General features: G+C 38.7%; 3 protein-coding genes across 13 annotated transcripts; 2 read left to right on the forward strand and 1 right to left on the reverse strand.

Annotated features, from left to right (window-relative positions):
* The first annotated feature begins 3270 nt into the window (after positions 1-3270).
* LOC113707839 (uncharacterized) lies at positions 3271-7363 on the forward strand. The gene is made up of 6 exons (XM_027230180.2): positions 3271-3831; positions 4428-5084; positions 5744-6199; positions 6442-6614; positions 6735-6918; positions 7118-7363. Exons 1-6 carry the CDS (start codon positions 3430-3432, stop codon positions 7205-7207), a joined length of 1962 nt encoding a protein of 653 aa, XP_027085981.2. The 5' UTR covers positions 3271-3429; the 3' UTR covers positions 7208-7363.
* Positions 7364-7573: 210 nt separating this feature from the next.
* Positions 7574-12725, reverse strand: LOC113708600 (uncharacterized). Of its 6 annotated transcripts, none has more exons than XM_027231107.2 (8): positions 12490-12713; positions 12285-12317; positions 11006-11272; positions 10768-10887; positions 10525-10683; positions 8622-8794; positions 7978-8083; positions 7574-7894 (listed from the first exon to the last, which is right to left on the reverse strand). In XM_027231107.2, the coding sequence occupies exons 3-8, from the start codon at positions 11249-11251 to the stop codon at positions 7862-7864; spliced, it is 837 nt and encodes a 278-aa protein (XP_027086908.1). In that variant the 5' UTR covers positions 11252-11272; positions 12285-12317; positions 12490-12713; the 3' UTR covers positions 7574-7861. The 6 variants fall into 6 exon arrangements, with proteins under 6 accessions (XP_027086908.1, XP_027086906.1, XP_027086909.1 ...); XM_027231105.2 differs by having other exon boundaries at positions 11006-11675; XM_027231108.2 differs by having other exon boundaries at positions 12285-12368.
* Positions 12726-22080: 9355 nt separating this feature from the next.
* LOC113708606 (aminomethyltransferase, mitochondrial) lies at positions 22081-25949 on the forward strand. Of its 6 annotated transcripts, none has more exons than XM_027231117.2 (5): positions 22081-22347; positions 22498-22582; positions 23334-23911; positions 24586-24704; positions 25261-25949. In XM_027231117.2, the coding sequence occupies exons 3-5, from the start codon at positions 23354-23356 to the stop codon at positions 25805-25807; spliced, it is 1224 nt and encodes a 407-aa protein (XP_027086918.1). In that variant the 5' UTR covers positions 22081-22347; positions 22498-22582; positions 23334-23353; the 3' UTR covers positions 25808-25949. The 6 variants fall into 6 exon arrangements, with proteins under 6 accessions (XP_027086918.1, XP_071920434.1, XP_027086916.1 ...); XM_072064333.1 differs by having other exon boundaries at positions 22230-22347; positions 23341-23911; XM_027231115.2 differs by lacking the exon at positions 22081-22347 and having other exon boundaries at positions 22442-22582.
* The last annotated feature ends 597 nt before the right edge of the window (positions 25950-26546 follow it).

The following is a 26546-nucleotide window of genomic DNA, read 5'->3' on the forward strand; positions in this document are numbered from 1 at the left end:
TTTTTTGGCAGTAGTTTGACATTAACCTATTTATTTGAGATTTATTAACATTTCGTAAATAAATAAGAACGGCCTTATAGATAACCAGTACTGCATTTTGGCACCATAAATCTTGTAAGTTGATAGCACTGTTTATGAAGTAATAATTATTTATTACTGAAATTTCAGGTTTTTTTTTTTGGAGTATATATTGTTATTCTTTTTTCTTTATTCATAAATTGAATACGAAAGCCACTTTTAGAAAGTGTAAAACGTTCTGGTCCTCAAAGATTTTGTATTACACTCTCCGTGAATTTCATATTCTTTTTGCTAATTATATCCCCTTGGTTTTTGCCAAGTTTATTAGTACTCCTATCTAAAATTTTGGCCAAATGAAGTCTAAAATGATAGAAGAATACATTAATCTTGTAACCCTTCATCTTAGTCTCGCTCCTGCATGTATTTCATGGGGCTTGCTCTCTTTATTAATGTTAGGCTTTTTGCCTTTTTGTGAAATCCACCGTTGCTTGTACAAAACATTTGGACATCAAACTTAAGTGGAATTAGTCAATTGCATCAAACTCCTTACTCTTCAAAATCATTTGGGAAAAAAAGGATGGTATAATTTGGGGAAAAAAAATTTGCAAATATTATTCTGCTTACATCAGAAATATAATTTTTATTAATTATTTTTTTATTTCATATATATTACATCAACAAAAACGCTATAGTATTATTTCAAATAATTTTTTTTTCAAATAATCTCATATCCAAACACAGCATTTGCATTTGTTTGACAATGTCACATTGGTGTAAAGTAGCTTATGTGAGACTTTTACTGTGCATCTACCGCAGAAATTTCGAACTACAAAGAATATCTCGTTTTGTTCTAATTGATGATCAGAAACTAATCTTTCTGGTGTTTAATTTACAAGTACAACCAGCGCAGCTACATATGCTTCTTCTTCACTTAAATTACATGAAAAAAAAAAAAAAAGTCATGGGCATCAGAATCTTGTCTGTCTCTCATCCTATTGTCAACAAATAAATTCTTAACTCTTAAGAATTTTTTTTTGCTTTACATAATAAATTCTGCAAATAACCAGGCATCATATGCAAAGCAAATCCCCTAGCAGGAATATGGAAAAATAAGGGAGGAAACCACAAACCAATCTGCATCCGGGCTTACAAGTCACCTTGATGAGTGCTCGAGTAGAATGCAGGCAGGAATTTGGTAAATCATGAGAATAGTACCAATACTTTCACAAAACTGTTCAAACACGAATTATAGCTGAAAGATTGACCAACCAAATTCTTTTTAATTATGATTGTGCCAAATTCCCATTTTTGGTCCGCCTTTGTATATATATCCTTCTTTCGAGGTACGTATTTCTCGCTCAATCACGTTGTGTCCTCGTAGAAGTCGAAAATGGCAACCAAAATTCCGTCTCTGGTGCTGATGGCTGCCCTCACTTTCACCATATGTACTGCTAGGATGCTACCCACGGGAAAGGCCAAGGCCATCGACCTACAGAAGACTTTCTTTCACCCCTTCCTCCCACCTTTTGGTGGAGGGTTTGGTCATGGCGGTGCATTTGGAGGTGGCAGCAAAGGCAACGGTGTTGGCTTAGGAAAGGGGTTCGGTACTGGTTTTGGACGCTTCGGTCCAGGTGGTGGCGGGTTCACCGGTGGGGTTGGCGGTGGTCTTGGTGGTGGAGTAGGATCAGGTTTTGGAAGTGGAGATGCTTCTGGTGGGGTTGGGATTGATCCAGGTCGGATTGGAGGACGTGGAACTGCTGGCCGCGCCGATCGTGGTGGCAGAAGTAGTAATGGTGGCGAAGTTGGCGCCTCCGGAGCTGCTGCTGCTTCTGGTGACCGCGGAAATGGGAAGCCTTGATCTGCCGGAAGATAATATACAGCAGTAGATGTTTGCTGCATGCTTAATCAGTCTGTGACGTTACTATATGTTGTGTTGTTTTTAACATTTTCGTACCCTCAATACTGTTTTCATGTCGAAGAAATTCTGTCACATGTATGAATAATTAATGTTTTCTGGCATTGCTATATTGATCATTGGTTTCTTCTTTGTTCTTTAGTCCATCCCCTAAATTTGTATTTGTCTAGCGCTGATATTCCTTCAACCGATCCATTGGTTCGTACGTAGAGCTATTTGTTCTATCGCAGACATTTCTAAAAATTGGGGACAAATAGTCGATTTTGAAACAACTTATTGTCAGCCTTTTTTTCGGATATGAATCTATCTGATTTAGAAAGAAAGAACTTAATTGGATCTCAAAAAGTTACTACATAAATGAGCCAAAATTACAGTACAATACATCAGAGACCTGCAGTGAATCGTTTAGCATCACAGAGTAACCGAGACAACAAAGCCTGAAACCACATGATACATTCACGTCAGAAATTTGTTGGGTTTCGTACAATTCACAAGTGCATCCTCCAGCTAAAGAAGCAAGAAGGCGTGGGTCTCACACTTTCGGTGTTAACGCCTTCACCAAATGTATCAAGAGCGTGGACTCAAGCTTGACAAAGCGCGCTTCCCATTCCCCTTTTTAATACATTTTGCATTTACTACTATTTGTTAATCTGCAAGCTTCCGTCTCATATCCCATTGAGAACAAGTTATTGCTTCCCCAAAATGAGTGAATTCCATTTCTACTATATTTCCACAATTACAATGGAAAATTCAGCAATTGTAAGTTAAGAATTTGGTAGATATTAGTAGATTCTCTTTTGTGTGTGTGTGTGTGTGTGTGTTTTTTTTTTTAGTTTATGTTATTGGCTACCAAGTACTAATAAAAGACTTCTAGTAACTAGAATTGAAATTGAACATTTCTTGACCAAAATGTTGAACTTTAATAATAGAGTTTATTTTATATACATATATTGACAGTGTATGTATTATTATAGTCGGATGTATGATGCATGAACAAAATTTGGATTTTAAATTTAAATTTAGATGAGTTTCATGCAATGCATAGTGATAGTGTATCCATCTAATAAGAACGGTGCATACTGTCATTATATAAAAGATTAATTCTTAAGAATAACTTTTCACATATGTTTTCAACTTAAAAAGTGGTAGGGGTAGGGGTAGGGGTAGGGGTAGGGGTAGGGGTGGGGTTGGGGGGGGGGAAGAAATAAGAAAAAGAGAGGGAACTGAAGATATGGGTCCTAACAACTAACTTGGGAAGTAGGCCCAACTCAGCCCAGTTATAAGGGGAAGAGATCAAGGGTTACACACTGCACCAGCCTTAAGCCCCTCAAATCTTTTAGTAAGGGGACAGCCCAATTTCTAGGCCCAATCCCACCTCCGTCATCTTCCTCCTTGGAAATCAGAATCAAATAAACCTAACCGCCAAAACCTTCCCCTCCCAAAACCCCACGAAACAGAGAACCGAAAAAAAAAAAAGAAAGAAAGAGAAAAGAAAAATGGCGGACGTGGTACAGTTCAAGCTGGAGAGGATGCTGAATGAGCTGGAGGATCTAGAGCGGCGCGGCTTGTTCAGCCGGCGGGAGATAGCCGAGATAGTGAAACAGCGGCGGAAGTTCGAGTACCGGCTAAAGAGGCCGAGCCCATTGAAGGAAGACTTTTTGGCGTATATCGAATACGAGATGAAGCTGGACGAGCTGCGGCTGCTTAGGAAGAAAGCTCTGTTGAAGCATCAGACGGGGAAGGATAAGAAATGGAAGAAATCAGTGGCGGATTACGCGGGTGTCTCCAGAATCGTGGAGATATATCGGCTGGCTACTAACAGGTTTAAGGGAGATATTCAGCTTTGGTTTCAGTATTTGGAGTTCTGTAGGCAAAGAAGAAATGGCAGAATGAAAAAGGTATTTTAGATATGTTTTGTTTGGCTCTGTTTTTTCTTTTTGGGCTGGCTAATTCAATTTAGAAATTTCATTGTTGGTGGTGGATTGGCTTGAAATAGAAGACGGACTTTTGTAACTCTTTGATGTGAAAGGAATGGATGAATGAACAGGGATATGCATCCTAGACATCTATATATGAGTATCTAAATTGATGTATAGTCATGTCTAGTTGAGCGCCTGAGACAATGTATTGTTCTTTAGGAATCAAGTTTTAATCTTTTTAGAGGAAACTGGGTTTCTTTTATACTATTTGGTTCTGATGAAAAATTAGTGGAAGACTAATCATGTGCTCTCCAATCTCTGGTTAAGAAGCCAAATTTGCTTTCATATGGCACAAGTTCTAAAATTTGGGGATTAGGGGATATTCAAACCTAAGTTGTTTGTGGTTTTCAAAGAACTAGGAATTCAGAATTGAGACTGAGAATCATTTCCTTAAGTCGAGTGTGTAAATATCACACACAGCTCGCTTACGCATGCATAGCTATTATGTAGTCATGCGGGATGCTAATTTTGATTCATACATTTTAACATTCTTGTTTCTTCTTATTCTATTCTAGGCACTAGCACAGTTGATCCGTTTTCATCCTAAAGTACCTGGGGTCTGGATTTATGCTGCTGCTTGGGAGTTTGACCAGAACTTGAATACTGCTGCTGCTCGTGCTCTCATGCAGAATGGTTTGAGAGCATGCCCAACTTCAGAGGATCTGTGGGTAGAGTATCTTCGCATGGAACTCACATATCTGAACAAGTTGAAAGCTCGAAGGGTTGCTCTAGGAGAGGATGACGGAACATTAACTCGTGATCCCCGTGAAGCTGCTGAGAAGCAATGGAGAGCCGAGAACAGTGAACTGTTTATGGCACTTGATGAGGAAAAGGAGGATGCTTTAGAATCTAATGCCAATGCTGCATCAGAGGAGAAACCAGATCTATTTCGAGTGAAAGGTTTAAGCATCCTTCGAACTGTTTACAGTGGAGCAATTGAAGCCCTTCCTTCTAGTTTCAGCCTACGAACTAGATTTCTTGAGATACTGGAAGCAACAGACTTGACTCATTCAGATGATATGCGAGATGAGATACTTGCCGACTTACGAAGGGATTTTTCAAAAGAACCAGAATTTTGGGATTGGCTTGCCAGACAGCAAACTTATGAAAGAAGAAGTGGGCAAAAGAAGAATGAAGAAATTTTCCCTGAACAATTTAGAAAAACGATCCAGGTGTGTGGCCAAATTAGAAATTATGCATCATATAGTGCTTTGATTTATGGTGTTACTCTATGGTCATCCAATTCTAAGGGTAGTACTTATGCTTATTGGACAAATAGTATATTGATCCATTGGCTTGCCTTGCCTATAATGATATCACATGAGTAGTTCATCTGTATCAGGTATTTTGGGCTACCATTCATCATCTAAGGTTGCATAATCATGACCAAGCAGTTACATTTATGTCCTCCTTCCTGCACTCAATTATGATAATATCAGTTTTTCATCCTCCTTTTACCCCTCTTAGAGGGGGCTGTGCAACTTCTTTAGTTCTGTACTGCACCATGTGAATGCTGGTATGTCCTGAGGGAAATTCCTAATTTTTCAAAGCCAGATTTTGTGCAAGGAAAGTAGGAAGCTAGCATTTATAGCAAAATGATGCTGGAGCCTTATGAGTCTATTTTTTTTTTGGTCAGTTTTTTTTTTCTTTGTCTACTGACTTTAGCTATCAGGTGTGTTTCAGCTACACTCTAGTTTACCACCCTAAATCACTGTAAATAAAATATTTTAATTATTTTACTTCTGTGCTTTTATGTCAAACATCAGAGGAAGATGATATCTTCTTACAGACTACATCTTGATGCATCTTCTTTCTTGTTCTGAACCTATAGATTTACGAGGAGGGATTGAAAGCTGTGCCTTCAGCTACAATGTTTGAGTTTTATGTAAAGTTCTTAATGGATGCTATTAGTTGCATAATTGGGGACAACCAACCTGAGGATTCCAGCAAATCTGGGCAAGGGGTGGATCCTATTTCTCATTTATTGATGGTTTATGAAGAAGCACAAAACTCGGGGTTCATTTCTGAGGATCTTGCTTGTGAGCATGTGTCATTTCTATTGCAACTGGGGAAACTACATGAAGCTAGAAAGCTTGTGGAAAAGCTTTGTGCAGGAAAATTCTCAAATTCTGTGAAACTATGGGCTTTGCAAATTTCAATAGACATGAGATGTGTTCAAGATCGATCCAATTCTCCTACCAAAGCTAATTTATCATCCATCTTCGATATCCTCATAAATTTTCTAACTCATGTTGCCATTTCAGAAGCAGAAAAGCTGTGGCGAATGGTATGCTGAAACAATTTTTGGTACCCTATCTTTTAGAATTATGGATCTACTAATTCATGTTCATGTTATCATATGTGTATGGGCTTTGGTTGTTAAGAATAGCAGTTGTACTTACCTCATTAGTTTGGGACTGCATTAATTTTCTCACGCAGTTGTACATGTTCATTTATGCATGGACGACTGAATTGCATAGATGGCCTTAAGTTCTAACTTCTAATCCATTTATTTTGCATGTTATTCAGGCTTTCAAATATTTCGCACATCATCAACACTTTTTTGACAAGCTAGTAGAGACTTCAGTAGTTGCACTGACCAAGTTCGGTGGAAGTGATAATGGCTTTTCTCTCGGTTCCACTGTTGTAAATCATGTCCTTCAAAGGGATGGGGTTCAGAGAGCAAGAGGGGTTTATAAACGGTATTGCTGATTTCTCTGAGTATAATTGTGTACTTAATATGTATGCATGTAGTAGTGACTATCATAGGGTGAAAATTATCCCCGTGGAAGAGCCAACATTTAAAACTGTTATACTTGCAGATTGCTTGCGTTGCCTCGTCCAGGGCTAATTCTATTCCAGAACTGCATTGAATTGGAAATGAACCTTGCTTCTGTGGGAAACAGCGATTGTCTTGTAAATGCTCGAAAATTGTTTGAATCTGCCCTCACAACTTATAGCCAAGAACCAAGTTTGTGGAGGGACTATTATACGATGGAGGTTAAGGTAAACTTGTACACTTGATCCCCTATTCCATTTCCGTCCCATTAATGTGTTGTGTTTTTCAAGATTGTTGGTTATGTCGCTGTACAAAGTTAGTGAGTCAATTTTGTAGCTGCCTCAAAGAAAGCGGAGAAAAGGGTGGACAGTGTTCAAAAGGTGTATCATCTTGTTATTGATCTTATTTTTCCTGGCTGATTTTCAGATTGGAACACCGGACAAAGCTGCAGCTCTTCATTGGCGTGCGCGAAAGGCACTTAAATATAATGTTAAACTAGCTACGACAAATTTGTGACAAATGTATATAAGTGGCCAAGCCTCTTAAATTTTGACTCTCTCTTATCCTTTGTTTTTTTTATTGCTGTAATCAGGGAAATGCTGTTAAACATGAAATTTAAGCTTTACTCTTTTGGTAAAGAAACTGGTATCATCCAGAAACGCTTTTGCTGCTGCCCCCTTTTTAGTCAGTTGCATAGCTATTCGGTTTTTCTGTTTCTTCCCCTTCTATGAAAAGAATCTTTGACAATCATGGTATACCAATGAAGGCTTAACCGTTCAATTTCACCATTCTCCCTCTAGGATTCTCAATCAACAGAAGGGATTGCACTCAGAAGTAAAAGAAAAAGACATTTAGACATAATTTTCAAAGGAACACAAAGTGTTGCCATCTGAAAGAGTTGTATTGATCTCAACAAATAATGCAGGTCATATATTAAGATGTAAGATGCTTAGATTAGTAAACACTGCTTTTTACAACAGCTACTTGTCCAAGAAAGTAGTACATAATGCTCTGCCAGAGCCTCCTATTTACAGCTGACAACTATTATATTTGGGGATTCCAGCAAAACATGGATGTGCTCCAATTAGACTACCCTCTTGGCCATTGTGGACTCACAACCTGCATGAATTGTCTGGAAAATGAGAAGATCCCGACTTGGAACAGCAATGTTCAATGCGTAATCTCTTTATATGACGAAATTGTCTGAACATGTTTCAGTACTTCCTCTTCAGAGTGTTTATTTGTCAAACATCAGGAGAAGCTTGGAATGAAAATGTATAACTGACCTCGAGTGTGCTAAATACTAATCTCATTCTGCTGGCAACAACTGATGGCTCTTCTGCATAGCCCACTACTGCCATCTGCTCTAGCTGAAGAGTCTTCACAGGAAGCCTAATGCAGACAAAAAGGTTATGATGTAAATGCTTCTAGCTTCAAGAAAATATCATCACTTCATAGCCATGGGGAAAGGCAGTCATACTACATTAAGATGAAGACATACACAAGGAGTTGACTTTATTCAGTGGACACATTAAGGCCTGTCTCTTAGAGAAAAAGTTACACCAGAGCAGTAGGGTAAGAAGGATATGTTCATAGATATACCAGCAGGGACAAATTTTGTAAAAAAGAAGAATTACACCGGCAAGACAAATGCACATTGAATATAATCATTTCAAATGGATGAACCATCTTTTTTCCCTTCTTCAACAAATCATAAAACAGATTAAATAATCTAAAGCAAACAGAAAACAAAGATCTAACATAAAGCTTCTCAATAGGGGTAAGTCTGAAATGATAATCCACAATAGGAAAACAAAATCATGATGCCTTTACTTTCAGGAACACATTATATTAATGAGTATACAGAGATTTACTTCAAAAACTAAAACAAAATTATAGAAGAGAGAGGAATGGAAATCAAACATCAGACCATGCCATTCCCCTCACAAAGTACGCATTTGCTATGATTGCACAAAAGCCTTTCCAGTGCAGCATCATATCTTCAGAAACTGGAGGTGTGGATGACCATCTAACTATTGTTGGTTGTGGTGTACACAGGATGGTGATGAATATAATGCTCAACCACAGAATGCATTCATCAAGCTGCACAAACAAATTATGTGCTGTTAATCTTCAGTTTAAGCAGATGTTGTTGGTAACCAGAGTTACCTGTTAGCTATCATTTGCAAGACAAAGAAAAGCATTGGTAAGACTACAAGAGCACAGCAATTTGTCTCAAGATGGTCCTTAGAAGTTTAAAATCATCTTAATCAGAGCCAAATCTTCCACATGGTCATCAACCAACAATCAATTATAAGGCATAAAATAACAGGTGACGTAAAACACTGCTTAGATACTCTATGCATTAACTTCCAGCCCCAAAATATCGCATCAAACTTCATAAAAGGGTAGCACGACTTTGGACTCATGCTATCACTTCAAGTTGCCAGCAGATAACAAAGCAGTCAATTGTTGGAGAAGACGAAGTTCAGTCATCTAGTCATTAAACTCATTGATTTTGAGATCACTGACCATCACATACACCACCAGTCTACTAGATAGCGAAGATATTACCCATAGCACCTTTTAGTTAAATTATACATCAGTGATTGAGGAATAAGACTATTGTCTTGTGAGAAAGTACGACTCTCAATTTATTGACACAAGCAACAATTCACCTCATTAAGCAATATAAAAACAGCTATACAACTTAAGCCTCCTAAATAAGTGTTCCAAAAAAATAGATGCTGTCACTAACAAAACAGAGGATTTATGTTAGACAATGTAACCTTGCTTTACGACGTGCAATAGCACATATCATAGTCTGTGGATTTCCTGAATTATGAACATCTGAAGGGGATGAAAATATGAGAAAGCAACTTTGAACAATAAGAAACGATTAAGTGGATTGATATGAGTTCTTACTCATACAGCCCAAAAGAGATCTTAAAAAGAAAATGATGAGTTTAGGTATTCAAAAAATTGCAAGCATCAAAGATGTTCACTATTATACCCACAAGAAAAAGTCGCATTGAAACCAAAGCTTCAACGAGAACAATGAATAAGAGAGGTAGGAAATCTGAATCATTTGTCTTGATTTGGAGGTAATGCTATCCTGGTTGAAAACACAATGTCAGAAAAGAAACCTATATTGTCTACTGACCTGATTAAATTTGAGAACTTCTTTATGTAGAAGTGCTTTGTTCATATAGGAAAACTTTTAACTCACACAAAACACCAGGAAGTGCTGCTAACTGTCCCAATGAAGGCCTCAGAGTACCTACTGTCAGCATACATACTCCAGTCACACTTTGCCCAAGCAATATGATCTCATACCTTTCAATTTTAATATGTTATACACTGTCTTCTTTTTTTCTCTACTTCTTTCTTTGAAATATATCATTGACCTGTTCAAACAGGTGCACCAGCTTACTATTTTGAAAAACTACACTTGCTTCATTGGCATGTTATGTCTTGGCTGCCCTATATCTGGTCCCTTACTACTCAGCTTCTTATTGCCGTAAAGTAGAAATTTTCTTTTAATTTGAGATTATTGTCAAAAAAATCAAAATGCACTTTTCAACTTGGCCCAATAATTGATCATGCACGTTCTATTATCCATACATGACCTTTCCCGCAATATTGAAGTTTGAGCCTCATATTTTAAATGCTTTTCTACCTGACTTCTCAAATTAAGACTTTCCTGGATTTAATCACTCACTACAACATCTGGATTCACATGGACTATAACATGGTTAAAGAACTTGCTGCCATTACCATTGTTGGCAATGTGCCAAAAAGCAAATCAACAACACTATTGCACTGTCTGTTACCTCCTCACTGAATATCTTGTACTTTAGACTGGTGGTTCCACCATATGTTTGTAAAGCTTCAATTTCGGCACCAGATTCTTTCAATTGAATTAGTTCTTTCCTTAATCCTTCGTCAGTACATCCCAATGCATAGGCATTTACACCAGCACCAATGAACTCCTACAATTACCATTCTAACATCTTATTACAGGAAGCAAATAACTTCATCTCGTGGGAGAAAAAGCAACAAAGAAATAAATATACTTTTAAGTTGTCACCTCCTCCGCGCTCCACAAAACTCCGGTAACGCCTGAACAAGCTGATTGCTATATTACGTGATGAACGGTATTCATCGTCAGGTGAAACAGAGTCTTGTAAATGGCACTGAAATGATTACATAAGCAATCACATGAAAGAACCAACATAGTCAGAAAGGACAATTAGTTGAAAAAGTTTGTGTGTTCCCCTTATTAAGGGAAAGAATGCACAACTTAATGCTTACCAGCCATATCTTTGAAGGATTCTGGTATGAGAGGTGATGGACTTTAAGATGAGTAAAGAAATCCCGAGAAAAGGAGCAATTTTGTATTCTTTTAGTAAAAGGGTCCCTTGGAGAGTTAGCAGAGCTGACACTACTGCTCAAGGGATTTAGAAGCCTAAGCTTTCCAGATGCGGTTTCATTCAGTAAATTTGAGTCCAAATAAGCGTGGCAGTTGTTATACATTCCCAGATTGTGAACCGTCAACATGGTTGAACCATGACAGTTTATCTTCAATCAGTTCCAAACACTCAATCATAAGTTATATGCTAAATTAAGAATAAGAGAACAGTACAATAACCAAATTCCAAAACAAGTTCTTTATGCTTTTAGCATTCAAGCATACTCAAAACTAGTCACAAAGATCCGACTGAACAAGTGCAAACACTTTTAAGCAAACAAAAAAGAGACTAGAAGTTTCATTATAGCAGGTTCCCAGGTTTCTGCTTATGTGAGCTACACCTGTTAATATATTTGCTTCCAACTTTTACTAAATCTATGGAACTATACACTTCGATAAAAAACTACATCCATCTTAGAGATGGATAAAACATTAGCCTTGCTCATATAATATGTTGTGAAACTTTAATCAGTTCCAGTTGACCGAAAGACCCTATCATCATATCAGATACCCCTGCAGTATTAGGGAAAAAGTTACAAGCTTTACATAACTGAAGCTTCATTATGCTTAACATTCTGCAAATAAGAGATTTCAATTATCTAAGTTTCATAATTTTCATAAACATTGAACTTTGGAAACAGCAACAATGAAGTGAATGAATACATAAACCCTGCAACTAGTCACACAAATGCAAGTCAAGATGGCACCTATATTCATATAGACCAAAACCAGAAAACCATTGCAATTTGCTGCAGCAAATGTAACTTTAAAATTATCGGTAAAGTCATCCTTTAAAATTTAGAAAAACTAAACGTAACAAAAGAACTTTGGGGGAAAGAGAGAGAGAAACCATTTCTCTGTTAGTTGGACAGCACCCCAGAAAGAATTCGAAGAGCATGGTGATTAAAACAAGGAAATTCATCATTTTTCAAACACAGGATAAAAAATGTTATGCTGATTCTAGCTTCTTTTTCGAGCTCACCTTTTAATAAAGCTTGACAAGATATAAGTATGGCCTACTGAGTACAATCATCAGTAGTAAAACAATGATCACACATGATTCTTGGCTTTAATTCATAGTTACAGAATAAAAAAAAAGCACTTTTTTTGAGAAACACATACCTTTAGGCTTTATCAGGTTTTAGATGATCTCATCTGCCAAATACAGAAATAGATTTTCCAATGTAAAGCTTAGTACAAAGACAGCTGAATCCAAATAAAAAATGAGGTTAATAGCGATCAGAAAATCGAGATTTAAACGAGCAAAATATATGTAGATGCAAGGAAAGATGCTGCAAGGAAGTTGAAGAAATATCTAAGGTAGAACCTCAAGGAGAATTATATGGGGGCCACAAATTTCGTGAATGGCTCTCAAAACTTCTTCATTTGAATCACCTAGAAGGCTCTTTTCAGAAGTGGCGGAAATTTCTGGCTATTGACCAATGGCCTTTCCTAACCTTGGTGTTTTCTGCGCTTCGTTTTGCAAGGCAAAGTGACTAAATGATCCAACGTTGTCGCTTTCGTGTAACGTGTTTTACTTTTGTTAGGCTTCAGGATTGAATGCCAGCAGCACATATTTATTTCTTCAAAAAATTAAAATTTCCAAAAAAAATTATGTAAACTCATCCTTTTCTTTTTGTCCTCTTTTAAAAGCTCGATCACTTTTTCTCAGAGTTTATAGAGTTGTCAATATTGCACTCCATTCTCCTTTCTAGCAAGATGAAACTAGAAAAAATTGAGAACACAGAGCTGATTGGAAGAAAAGCAAGTTTGGGATTGGGACAAACCCAAAAAATAAATAAATAAATAAAACATTGATTGAAACAAATGAAATATGAAAAGGGCAATGTCCAAATGGCACATATTTAAAATTTGGGGAAAAAAAAAAGGTTAAAATGGCATATAACATGTGAAGTATTTTTTTTTTTTCAACAAACGATATCATTTTATAAATATTAACACTTGACCTTACACAGAGTAGTTACAAAAAGGGGATACTACCCTCATCTCTGTCCTAGCTAAATCAGTCAGCCATATTGGGAAATCATTCTCCCATTCAATATCATGTACAAGCTTCACAGCATATTGTGCTAAATGATGGCTGATTTGATTTTCAGTTCTAGGTATAAACACAAAGGAACATTTTTCAAAAGCTAGACTTAGTTCCTGCACATCTTCTAAGATAGTTGCAGTCAAGTAGTCATATTCCTTGCGTTTTGTAATCTGCTCAACCACTGATTTGCAGTCTGTATGGACTATAATTTTTGTCCAACCTGCTTGAGTAGCCATCAGCAGAGCATTTCTCACTGCCCGAGCTTCCACTTCACTTGCCGATCCCTTTCCCTGTGTGACAATTCCCTTTGCCTTCAAAATCTGTCCTTTCCAATTCCTTGCTACTATGCCTTGTCCAGTCCTAACTCTTTTAGCTGATATTGCAGCATCAGTATACAACCTTATCTCTCCCTTTCCTGTCCGCACCCTCCTGGTAGGTAAGTCATCATGCATCCTCCCTGTACTCTCTAGCTGGTCTGTATTCCTAACCTGTTCAGACTCAAGCCATTCATCTTGTGCTTTCCTGACAATTCTTACTGGATCCTGGTTAACATTTTCAAAAAAATTTTTGTTCCTAGCTTTCCAAATTTGCCAAAGGATATTAATCGTAAGACCAACTCTCTCCTGCCCTTGACTCAGTGCCAGCGATTGTGTGACTTGTTCCCACCATAACCAAAAGTTATATTGCATATCCATTAGTCCATCCCACCTGACCGGTGCAAGCTTCCATGATTCCACAACTTTGTCGCAGAAGAAAAACAAATGCTCAATGGTTTCCATGTCTTCCCCACAGCATCCACATCTGCCTTCCCCTCTGTGTAGCCTTTTCGATAGTTGTTCATTGACTGGCAGGCAGTTTTGTAGGCACTTCCACATGAAGTGTTTCAGTTTGGCTTTCACTTTCAAATGCCATAACTGCTTCCACACATTTCGCTTTCGTATCTCCCAACTTGTTTCTGCATCTTGGCCTGTCCTTGTACCTACCTTTCCTTCCTGTTGCCTTGCTACAGCATAACCAGATTTCACATTATAAATTCCAGATTTGGAATGCCCCCATACCAACCTATCCTTTCTTCTTCCTATACTTGTTGGAATTCCTTTTATGTGCTCAGCATCTTTTGTGCTAAACCACTTCTGAAGCAATTCATTTTTCCATTTCCCTGCCTCTATCAGCTCACTCACCCATTCCAACTTGCATTCCACAGGTTTTGTTGTTGAAACAAAGCCAGTATCAGAGCCAACTATCCATCTGTCCCGCCACACACTGACTGACCTCCCATCTCCAATTCTTTTCCAAAGACCATCACACAGAAAAGAGGCTGCACTATGATTACTCTTCCAACACCATGAGGCAGAAGAGACCGGATTCTTATCCATCCATTTTTCATCTCTCATATACTTCGCCTTCATTACCTTACTTACTAACAAATTTGGAGCCATTAAGAATCTCCAAATTTGTTTTGCTAGTAAGGCAGTATTGAAGGCCTCCAAGTCTCTAAAACCTAAACCTCCTCTTCCCTTAACTTCCGATAGCTTCTTCCAGCTTGCCCAATGTACACATGTGTCCTTTTCTCCCTTCCCCCACCAGAATCTCGCAATTTTACCTGAGATTTGTCTACACAAACCCCTTGGAAGTCTAAAGCAAGCCATCACATATGTTGGCATAGCCATAATCACAGATTTGACCAGAATTTCTTTCCCACCTTGACTCAAGAGTTTTTGTTTCCAACCTTGCAACTTATGTCTGATTTTGTTCTGCACAAATGCAAAGACCTGAGTCTTCGATCTTCCTATTACCATTGGGAGTCCCAGATAGGTTCCATTCCTAGCCTCTTCAATGTTATGTAATTCCACCCTCACTCCTTTCTTTCTTCGGTCAGTGGTATTTTTACTATAAAAGATAGCTGACTTTTCAAAATTTACCACCTGTCCAGATGCTTGACCATATTTTTCCAAGATGTTTTTGACCTTCCTCGCCTCCTGCTTGGTTGCTTGGCAGCATAGTAGCGAATCATCTGCAAAAAAGAGGTGAGAAACCATCGGACTATCCTTGCATATTTTGATCCCTGTTATTTCCTTGTTCATCATCGCTTTGTGGATCAAACATGAAAGGCCTTCTGCACATATAATAAACAGGTACGGTGATAGAGGATCTCCTTGCCTAAGCCCTCTACTCGGTTGAATATAGCCTACCTTTTGCCCATTTAAGTTGAAGGAGTAAGTCACAGTAGATAGGCAAGACATGATCCATCTAACAAAAATAGGACAAAACCCCATTTTCATCATAACTCTCCCCACATACTTCCATTCGACTCTATCATAAGCTTTGGATATGTCCAGTTTAAGAGCCATAAATCCTATCCTTCCCTTTCTCCTATTTTTCAAAAAATGCAAGATTTCGTGTGCAACTACTACATTATCCAGAATTTGACGGCCTGGGATAAAAGCGGACTGAGAGGGACTAATACAATGATGCAGGACCCCTTTCAATCTATTAGCTATAATCTTAGAGATAATTTTATACATGACATTGCACAAGCTTATAGGTCTAAAATGCACTACCGATTCAGGAGTATCCACTTTTGGAATCAAAGAAATAATAGTGTCATTCACAGCTTTGAGCAAATGGCCAGTATGAAAAAAACTCTTAATAGCTTCTACCACATCACTCTTAATAATATCCCAATAGTGTTGAAAAAATAGAGGAGACATACCATCCGTCCCCGGTGCTTTATTAGGGTGCATCGAGAACAAAGCTTTTCTGATCTCACTTTCCTCCACTTGTCGTATCAGTTGTTCATTCATATGGCTCAAAATAGTGCTTGGAATATCAGCTAGAATGTCCTCAAAACAGTCCGGATTTGTTGTTGTAAAAAGGTCTTTATAGTGCTGACAAAGTTCCTCCTCGATCTCATGTTCCTCCTTGCACCATGTCCCATCTTTCTTCTGCAACGTACTGATCTTGTTTCTCCTCTTCTTTGCCATGACCGACGAATGGAAAAAAGCTGTATTCTTGTCCCCTTCTTTGAGCCACCTGCACCTGGATTTTTGACTCCAAAACCTCTCTTCCTCTGCATAGGCTTTAGTCAATTGTGCTTTTAGATCGTCCACTTGTGCTCGTTTCCCATCGTCATTTCTGGCTTTCACTTCTGCCAAATTTTCCTTTAACATCTTAATTCTAGATTTTGAGTTTCCCTGCACTTTCTTCCTCCATTCCAGAATAGCCATTCGACATTCCTTTATTTTTGTAGCCACTCTAAACATCCTGGACCCTGACTTCACCTTTGTCCATGCTCCTTGAAACACTCTTTTTGCTTCTGGATATTGTGTCCATCTTTGGTCAAAATAAAATCTCCGTTTTGGCCTTCTGGTTTCTGGATTTGTATCCACTAAAAGCATTAGATGATCAGAGGCTTCAGTTTCTATATGAGTACACTGTGCCTTTTCAAATGTTTGGAGCCATTCGGTGCTGCATAAACATCTATCCAACCTCTCTTTCACTTCCCCATCCCCCTCCCAACAATTGCACCAAGTCCACGGAACCCCTTGGTAACCTAAGTCAACCAGATTATTGTCATTTATAAACCTGTTGAACTCCCTAAAACATCTTTCAGCTCTCTCTGTTCCTCCCCACTTCTCCTCACTAGACCGCAAGTCATTAAAATCACCAACTATGATCCAGTCCTCCCCCCAGTCCCTCATCCTGTCCTCTAAAAATTTCCATTGTGCTTTTCTAATATTACTATCTGTGCTTGCATAAACACACACTAGCCCCCAGTATCCTTGCGTATCCTTGTCCTCAACTCTAGCATTAATAAACCAATCAGTACTTACTATCTTGTCTAATGTCACCTCATTGTTCCAAAATAATGCTAGACCGCCAGCTCTACCTATCGAATTCACAAAATAGCTATTGTCATACTTAATCTTCCTTTGAACCTTACCCATAAAACCTTCCTGATTCTTTGTTTCACAAAGGAACACCACCTTAGGAGAGTGGAAGTTTGTCACTTCCTTCAGTTGGGGAATTGTCAAGGGGCCTCCTACACCTCGACAATTCCACACCACAACCTTCATTTACACATTGGAGGCATTGTGGGGCTAGCCTCCATTTCCCCTAGTGAGCCATCATTTATTTGATCCAGTTTCATTACCTTTACCTTCGGTACTTTATCATCATCCTCCTCCATCGGCTGTGTCCCCTGAACCATACCATCAGCCTTCCTTTTAGCACTCTCAGCCTGCATTGCCTGCCCCTTTGTATCCGCCTTTAAGGATGTTTTAGCCGGCCTCCCTCTTCTTTTAAAACTGCTTCTTTTTTCAGATTTGTTATCTACTTCCCCTGGCATAGTCACTTTCCTTTGCATTTTTTCATTTGTCCCCACCTGCTTAACTGACTCTATCTGCAAATTTTCACCTTCCTTCCTTGAACTGTCCGTATCCATATCCTCATTCCCTACTGATGGGATTACTCTGCTTCCACCTTTTAAGCCTTCCAGTACCCTACCCTCCTTTTCACCAATTCCCTCCATTAAAACTACTGCCCAACTTTCAACCCTTTGGTCTGCCTTTTCATACGGTCTGCTATCCTTTAAGATCTCATCCCACCTCTCTTCAGCTTGTCTCTTCATCATTTTCTCCTTATCCACCCTTTCCTTTTCCACCAACAGTCTACTATTTTTTCCCCCAACATTTAAAGTATCCCCAGCCGTTTGAACCCCAGATTGAACCTCTCCGCAAGGAGACCCTGCCCCCAACCTCCTTCCTCCAGTTTCACTTGCTCCTTCTAGACGTCCCTTTAAGGGAGATACCATAATATTTCCAACTCTCATCCAAGCACCATATTGTTCCTCTCGCTTCTCCCCCCCACCCTTCCTACCCCCGAACAAGACCTATCACTATGCCCTATGATACCACACCTATAACAGAAGTCAGGGCAACGTTCATACCTGAACTCAACCCACACTGCCTGGTCCTTAAAGTTAATCTTAGTCCCTCTAAGCAGTGGTTTTGTTATATCTACCTCAGCCATAATCTTCATGTGACGGCCCTCTTTCCCACCACTCCCTGGGATAATCACTCCCCTAACTGATTTAAAGATCCCTCCTATTTTCCTTCCCACTGCTCTGCTCAACCAATGCACCGGTAGGTTCCAGAGTTGAATCCAAAGAAAGGAATGCTGGAAAAACCTGCTGTTTCTATCAAACCCCTCTACCCACTCCTTCACTATCAGCATCTGGTTGTCTATAACCCAAGGCCCTCCAGATAAGATCTTTTTCTTCTCCCCTTCATCTCCCAGATGAAACTGAAATAAGTTAGGACCTAACTCATTCACATTCAGCTTTGCAGGGTACCCCCATGCATGATTAGTAAAGTTCTTTAGCCCCGTGAAATTAGCTATTTTTTCACCTATCAGCTTTCCTACCAGACTTCCTTGACACTCTGTTACGCCATCTTCCAAGTCCTCACCGCTCAGATCTACACCACCTAACTCTGTTTTAGACAAGTCGAAATTTTGAAAGGCTCTTTCTAAAGCATCCGCCATTCCTGTTATATGAGCTCCTTGAAAAACCAAGCACTATTTCAGAGCTATGAGTGACCTACTGACAGACCTGTGATGCAAAGCGAAGAAAAACGAAGCTGTGTTATCAGTACACACTAGAAAACCAACAGAAATACAGAGAGGAACTAGACTGAAAAAAGGAACAAGAAGAACGAAAAGGAAAACAAACAGAGAAAGACAAACTAACAAACTATTCCACCACCAACCACATAAAAGCAAAAAGGAAAAGGAAAACAGAACGACGCTCCAACTTCCAACAACTCTCTGAATCAATAGATCCTGTCTTGCCCACCGCCATTACTCCTCCAACCGATACCGAACCACAACAAACTTAGTCCCCCATTTTGAAGCCGAAAAGAAAGTGGCTTCAGGACAGGGAACATGAAGGCAAAGGTTGGACAAAGATTTGATATTAGATCTGAAAAGTTAAGCTTTTGAAAATGCTATGTGTTTCAACCTCACCCACTCTCCCACACCGAGGAGGAAACCTCTAAAGTTAGAGAAAGAAGCTCTCAAAGAGAGAGGAACTATAACATGCGAAGTAGAGGAGCTGCTCTACTAGCAAAAATAATTCCACATAATATTTTATTACTTACACCAAAAATATAATTTTTAATTATCTTTTAATCTTTTTAATCACATTTTCATTTTAGGGAAAAGAGTTTCAATGACCCTCCAACTCTTTACCAGGTAAAATTTTAGCCCTCCAACAATTAACGGTAAAATTTTAGCCCTCAATTTAATAAAATAGAATATTCATAGCCCTTCTGTCAAATCTAGCAATTAAATTTGACGGGAAGCATCATCTTGCGAGACGTACGGCCAAATATTAAGGGTATTATAGCCTCTAAGCAAAGAAAAGGTAAAAACACTTTCACCACTGATTTTCCCTCCAACAATTTCCACCCTTTTTGCTCCAACCCTAGTGCGAAAAAGTCAAACTATTAGATCCGAATGCTGCAGCGAAAGTGCTAATTGTTGTGCATCAACTGGAACCAAATGGTCACAATTCATTGCTTGCTCTTAGTCAATCTGAGTATTCTGTAGTGCTTGGACATCTTAATGTTCATACAATTTCATAAAACTCAAATTTCCCACCATCTGCATCTTAGGCTGTTGGAGGTAAATACATAAAATGGAGTTCTGGTTCTGAAGGTTCTGCCAAAGTACTTGCGGAAGTGACAGAGTATCTTGGTGTTGCAATAAATCTCAGACATCAGACATACCTTTTTCTTTGTGTCCGGATCTATGTTTTCAGAATCGGACCGGATAGCGATTCGGCCGAGGTCAGGGGTAAGGGGTCAATAGGTTCGACCGGGGGTCAATAGGGGTCGAACCGGATGACGTCATAAATAAAAATTATTTAAAAATTAAAATATTATATATATAATATTTAATAATATGTTGATATTAATAAAGGTATATTCATATATATTTGATGTTTCAAATATATTTAATAAGAAAATACAAAGAAATTAGAACAATCAAGTAGCAATTTATATTATTTAATAAATATTAATAAGTTTAGAATTAAAATTATGAATTAAATTGAAAAATAACATCAAATTTTAGGACAATATTTATAAATAAAGTATCAAATATTTGAGGTATATCAATAAGTTTTAATAATTTAGGGGGTCAAAACATAATATTAAAAAGTTTGAACTTTTTTTTAAAAAAAACACTGTTGAACCGGAAAATCGGTTTTTTTCCGGTCAAATCCGGTTTTGACCGACTTTGACCGAGTTTTAAATTTCCGGTTTTTTAGTATGACTCGGACTGGCTACCTGGCCGGTTTCCGATTCGACCGACCGATCCGGTCCGAGTTTCAAAACAGAGGTTCGGATCAACCAAAGATACATCTGCCTTCGTTGTTGGCAAGTCGTTGAGAAAAAGAATTCCACCCAAGGGACCCACCATCACATGGCAGCCCAAGTCCTAGGCCTGCTGCCAATGATGCACTATCAAACTCAATTGCTCTCCCACTCCACTCCTGCTACCCGATGGAAGCTAACGCCGACGAAACAATCCCGAACTCTTTCAAGAGTGAAACATTAGTTGTTGCTGCTCCAATCTGAGCAGCTTTTTGTAGTAATGTTGTTGCAGACATGGCAGGTTGTGGTGCAGGCGCATACTGCCTACGTTTTTGCCCTGCTGTTCCAAAAATTGATGAATCATGATTTGCCAGCTGCCCCCAATTTCCACTCCTTCTGCTACTTCAAGCCTTAAATTTATAATTCAGATCTGCGATTTTGACGGGTCAGCCAAAGCTCTCCCTTTCTAGATTTGCAGGTTCCCTCCTTTAGAGACTGAAATGCCTTGATATTTAGTCGTGCATCTCACGAGATAATGCTTTCCGTCAATTTTAACTGCTGGATCTGACAGAAGGGGCATGAATATGCTATTTTATTAGATCGAGGGCCAAAACTTTACCGTTAATTAGTAGAGGGCTAAAACTTTACCTGGTAAGGAGTTGGAGGGCCATTGGGATTCTTTTTCCTTCATTTTATATACGTCATATTTTGAAAAGTACTATCATATAATAATCATTCCAAATAATCTCCTGTCCAAACGCATTCATTTACATATTATGATGCAAAACCTCCAGAGCTATGTAACTTCCCGGAGGAAGATGTTTTCCTGTTCAATTGCTACTAGCTGATTACCACTGTGTCACAAAAACTCTCTCCTACCAACTGAAAAAAAAAAGGTACACTCTATCATTGAAGAAATTGCTTGTTCTTTTTTATAAAGGATCCAGGAGTTCAAGAAGTTGCTTTTGGTTCAAACCCCGTCATAGGTTGCCTCCACTAGAGGGCTATCTCACTAATAGGTAGAGTAGATGAGTCTAAATTTGATGTTCAAATTCTGAAAGATTGCTAAATAGAAGTCCTCAAAAAATAGATATGCGAGTCCTTAAAATACAGGTATTGGAGTACTAATTGAATACTGCAGAGAATACATTTCCTTGTGATGAAATAATTCGGATGAGTTTGGCTGACTGACATTAGAGGTTGTAAAACCAATTTCTATGATTCAAATTATTGGAGACCTGATTGAATTCACGCCTCAAGTAGTGAGGGCTCAAACTACATTTTCTCTGCAAATCAAGACCTCCCCTTGAACTTCTAAAACCAGAGGTTTCAGCTCATCATGAAAGAACTTATGGCAGCGTGCTGATCACCTTTTGCCAAATGCGTATGTACAAGAAAAAACATTAATTTTAACAACTTAGGATGTGAGTATGTGACCAAAATTAGAAATAGTGTCGTCCACATAAGAAAGCTGCTGACTATGCGAAAGGGGTACTAGTGCAATACTCGAAAAGGATTTCTCTCCTCTCTTGTTACTGGTCTCTCACTATTCCAATTTCCAACGTCTCAATTTCCTAGCTCGTCTCCAACCACCCCCAATCCAAACAATAGACTGAGAAAGAAAAGATATGGAGTATCCAAATTCCCACCACCACTCACTAGAGATGGGTCTCGATTTGGCACAGAAAGCCTCCTCCACCCACTACATCCCACCAAACTTCCTCATATTTTAGTCTCGCAATACCTATATGAACAGGTCCCATGTTACTGCTATCTCTTTATTTATTTCTCTAGTTACATTACATGTACCCCTTTTAGTTTGAGATAAATCTTATAATATCCCCCACAAACATTCACATAAGGACAGTCTTTTCTCCATTTCCTTATGGGTATTTATATGTAACAGTCACAAGGCTACTACTCCTCTGGGCTCTGAACTAAAAGGAAAAACAAGAAAAGATAAAGATCAGAGCTTTTAGCTTCCCAGAGCGGTGAGTATCATGAATCTCTGCACTTATTCTCTGTATTGCCATTGTCATGTTTTTGCATGCTTAAAAATGTGTCAAGTTTGTGTCTTTATTGCTTCATCTCATCTTCATGTTAACACGATTGGTTTTTGGGTACTTGCGTCAATGTTTGCTTCTGGGTTTCCGAGATCTATGTCGGCATGATTCTTGGAAATAGTTTCTGTATTGGGATCTGGGATTGCTGTTTTACATCCATATTTGCGTCCTCAAGTGTCAGCGGCAGTCTCTTTATTGTGGAATGCTGAGGTGAATGTTTTTTCAGGCTTAAATCACGTGGAAAGGTAAAGATTGGATTTTGATTAATGAGGGTCGGAATCCTATTAATCCGAGTTTCTTTTTGTTTGATGGTTAGGCACAGTCTAAATGAATTAGTTCACCCTCATGGTACACTTATCAGCTGCACGAAATTTTGGGTTTTCCTTGGTTCGTTAATTGGCCTTTCAATTGTTCCCGTACGCCATTCGACATTGTTAAGGTTATACGTAAACTTAATGATTGAAAGATATTAAGGAATATGATATTGCATACTTATCCACTGGATTTTGCTTCCCATTGGGATACCTTGATTATACTTATTTTTGGATCATATATCTGGCGGGAGATTGTATTTGTAACTGGTAATCACAAAAGAAATCCGCTTTTTGTTTTGTTATTTGAATTTTTAAATGGTTAGTTATACTTGTATTGACTGACTATGATAGCGCTGTTGTTGTAGGAATCAGGATTTTAGCAAAGATGAGAGGAGGATTGTGGCAACTTGGTCAATCCATAACTCGCCGGCTGGTTCAGGCTGATAAAAAGACTATTGCTAGAAGATGCTTCGCATCAGAGGCTGATCTTAAGAAGACAGCTCTGTATGATTTCCATGTTGCCAATGGGGGAAAAATGGTTCCTTTTGCTGGTTGGAGTATGCCAATTCAATACAAGGATTCAATTATGGATTCTACAGTAAATTGTAGGGAAAATGGTAGCCTCTTTGATGTTTCCCATATGTGTGGCCTCAGCCTTAAGGGAAAGGACACGGTTCCTTTTCTGGAAAAACTTGTCATTGCTGATGTAGCTGGACTTGACCCTGGGACTGGAACTTTAACTGTATTCACCAATGAGAAGGGAGGCGCAATTGATGATTCGGTCATTACCAAGGTGACAAATGAGCATATATACCTGGTTGTAAATGCAGGATGCAGAGATAAGGATCTTGCACACATTGAGGAGCATATGAAGTCATTCACATCGAAAGGTGGTGATGTGTCTTGGCACATCCATGATGAGCGGTCTCTACTTGCCCTTCAGGTAGGTTGTCACTGGCATCTAATGGTTCATTTTGTTCAGTTCTGTCACTAAGCATATTGCGTGATCTCACAGTTCATGAACTCTATTAGCAGAAGCATTCACACAATCTTCCTTAGTATTTTCTAGTCCCTTCTCATTAGCCCAATTACAGCAAGAAACGGATTGGGTGAAACAATTGTAAAGTGGTGAAGTATCATATGTTGAGAGCTTCTGCCACTATAGGTTACACCAATGGTTTTCCAGCAGATCCATGATTAGATTCATTGTGAACTGCTCGCTCTACTACCACCATTGTCCCTTGGCTGTTTGTTCTAATTTGAGATAGACATTTTTTTCCTCTTATTTTTTTTATTTTCATTTTTCTTTTGCTTGAATGCATTGGTAAATTTGTTAGGCAAATAAACATCAGCTTGGACTCTTTAACTGCTTTAGGCTATGAGCCTATGTAATTTGTAGTTTTGTGTATTTACTGTTCCTCCTTTTACTTTTGTAGTTTGCAAGTGTCTCTCTCACTAGTGGCAAGATTTGTTACACCTTTCATTGTTCTCCTTGCCTTTTCATTTTCTCTTTGGTCCACACAATACTTTGGTCCCTGTCATTTTAATTTTAAAGGGATATAGGTTTCAAAACATTCTTGTTTACTTGGTGGTGTTTCCTCAATATGTTCGGTGCAGGGTCCTCTTGCTACCCCAGTTCTTCAACACCTGACAAAAGATGATCTAAGCAAGCTTTACTTTGGGGAATTCCGGATCTTGGATATTAATGGGGCAACCTGCTTCCTCACAAGGACAGGGTATGCTGTTTCTTACTGTATCTCTTTGTGTCATTTCAGCATGCATCGTATGGAAACTAAAAATAAGAACTTCTACTTGTTGAATATGAACCTAATTATTCCTTCATTTTGTTTTTTTGCAGTTGATGTAATATAGAAACTCAGTACTTAAAAGCTGTTAGAACATAAGCTTACGAGTTATTTTTTGGGAGTGAGTTGTAAAATAGCTATCTAACCGTTTAAAAGCTACTGAAAGTTGGTAGTTATACAGAAACAAGAAGGTGGAGTGAGGTTAAGTGATTAATATGAGTGCTGCATGCTTGATTCACTGTGTTTCCTTCTGCTGACCTGAGCTTAGAAATTTGAAAATTTTTGGTCATCGTCTTGTAATTACCAGTAAATTAGGTTGAATTTTAAAAGCAGCAGTAGTGTGGTACGACGAATGTTAAAGTGAAAAACATCTCAACGCTTGTGAAAGGAATAGTTTGCACTTTCTTCTCCTTTATTCCCACCGAACTCATGAATTGGCACCGAGACTGAATATGAATTAATTAGTTGTATTATCTCGAGTTCACAGGTACACCGGTGAAGATGGATTTGAAATTTCAGTTCCTTCAGAGAATGCTGTTGATCTTGCAAAAGCAATCTTGGAGAAGTCTGAAGGGAAGGTTAGATTGACAGGTTTAGGCGCTCGAGACAGTCTTCGGCTTGAGGCTGGGCTGTGCTTGTATGGCAATGACATGGAGCAGCACACCACACCCGTAGAGGCAGGACTCACCTGGGCTATAGGGAAAAGAAGAAGGGCAGAAGGAGGGTTTCTTGGCGCTGATGTGATACTTAAACAACTTGAAGAGGGTCCACCGGTCAGGCGAGTCGGACTTTTCTCATCCGGACCACCTGCCAGGAGTCACAGTGAGATTCAGAATGAGAAAGGTGACAATATTGGAGAAGTCACCAGTGGAGGATTTAGCCCCTGCCTTAAGAAGAACATAGCCATGGGGTATGTAAAATCTGGAAACCACAAGGCTGGAACCAAAGTAAAGATTGTGGTTCGAGGGAAGTCGTATGATGGAGCTGTTACAAAAATGCCTTTTGTACCTACAAAGTACTACAAGCCATCATAATTTCTTCTTTTAATACATCATCAACCTTCCAAGTTTTACAGTTGCCCCCTTCCCCTGTCCCTTTTGAACATCTCTTTGTGAACGCAGAATACTCACAGATGAATCTAATTCTGATCCTGGGATTATGGATGTTTGTTTATCACTCTGCCTTAAATTGGCGAGGCCTTGTTTGTTTTCTCTTTAAAGCAAGATGGATTATGCTTTATTGACGGCTAATTTATACAGTGGATGTCTTCAATATATATTTCAAGGAGGTAAAGGAAAGAAAACAGGTGCTGCAAGTGATTGAGTGTATTGGCACAATATCTAAGGTTGTCTGTGTAACTCGGATTAACCCTTGCTTCCATATCATATTAAGGATTAAATCACCTACAAACTGAATTGTTTCATTCCCAGGCAACTTATTTTCCTCACCTCATGTGCCTAAGGATTGATTGCGACCAACCTATGTAATTTTCTCCCCCCACCTCATGGTACTTAAAATAGCTGGATACAATTTATGTAACTTGACCTAGTCCAGCATCCACATTAACTTGATACGAGACCAAGCCCACCCCAAACATGGGACAAGATGGTACAAGAATATGCTTTTGGGTCATCAATCACAAAGTCACAATACTTTAAGATTCTTTTGCATAATCTCCTGGAGAATCCGCCACACCTAACTAAACTTTGTCCCCTCTGGCTCTCTTTCTATTCACTTTCTTTTCCTAAGTTACCTAACAACATTGGTCCATCA

The sequence above is a fragment of the Coffea arabica genome, chromosome 9c, assembly GCF_036785885.1.
Source record: "Coffea arabica cultivar ET-39 chromosome 9c, Coffea Arabica ET-39 HiFi, whole genome shotgun sequence".
NCBI classification, from domain to species: domain Eukaryota; kingdom Viridiplantae; phylum Streptophyta; class Magnoliopsida; order Gentianales; family Rubiaceae; genus Coffea; species Coffea arabica.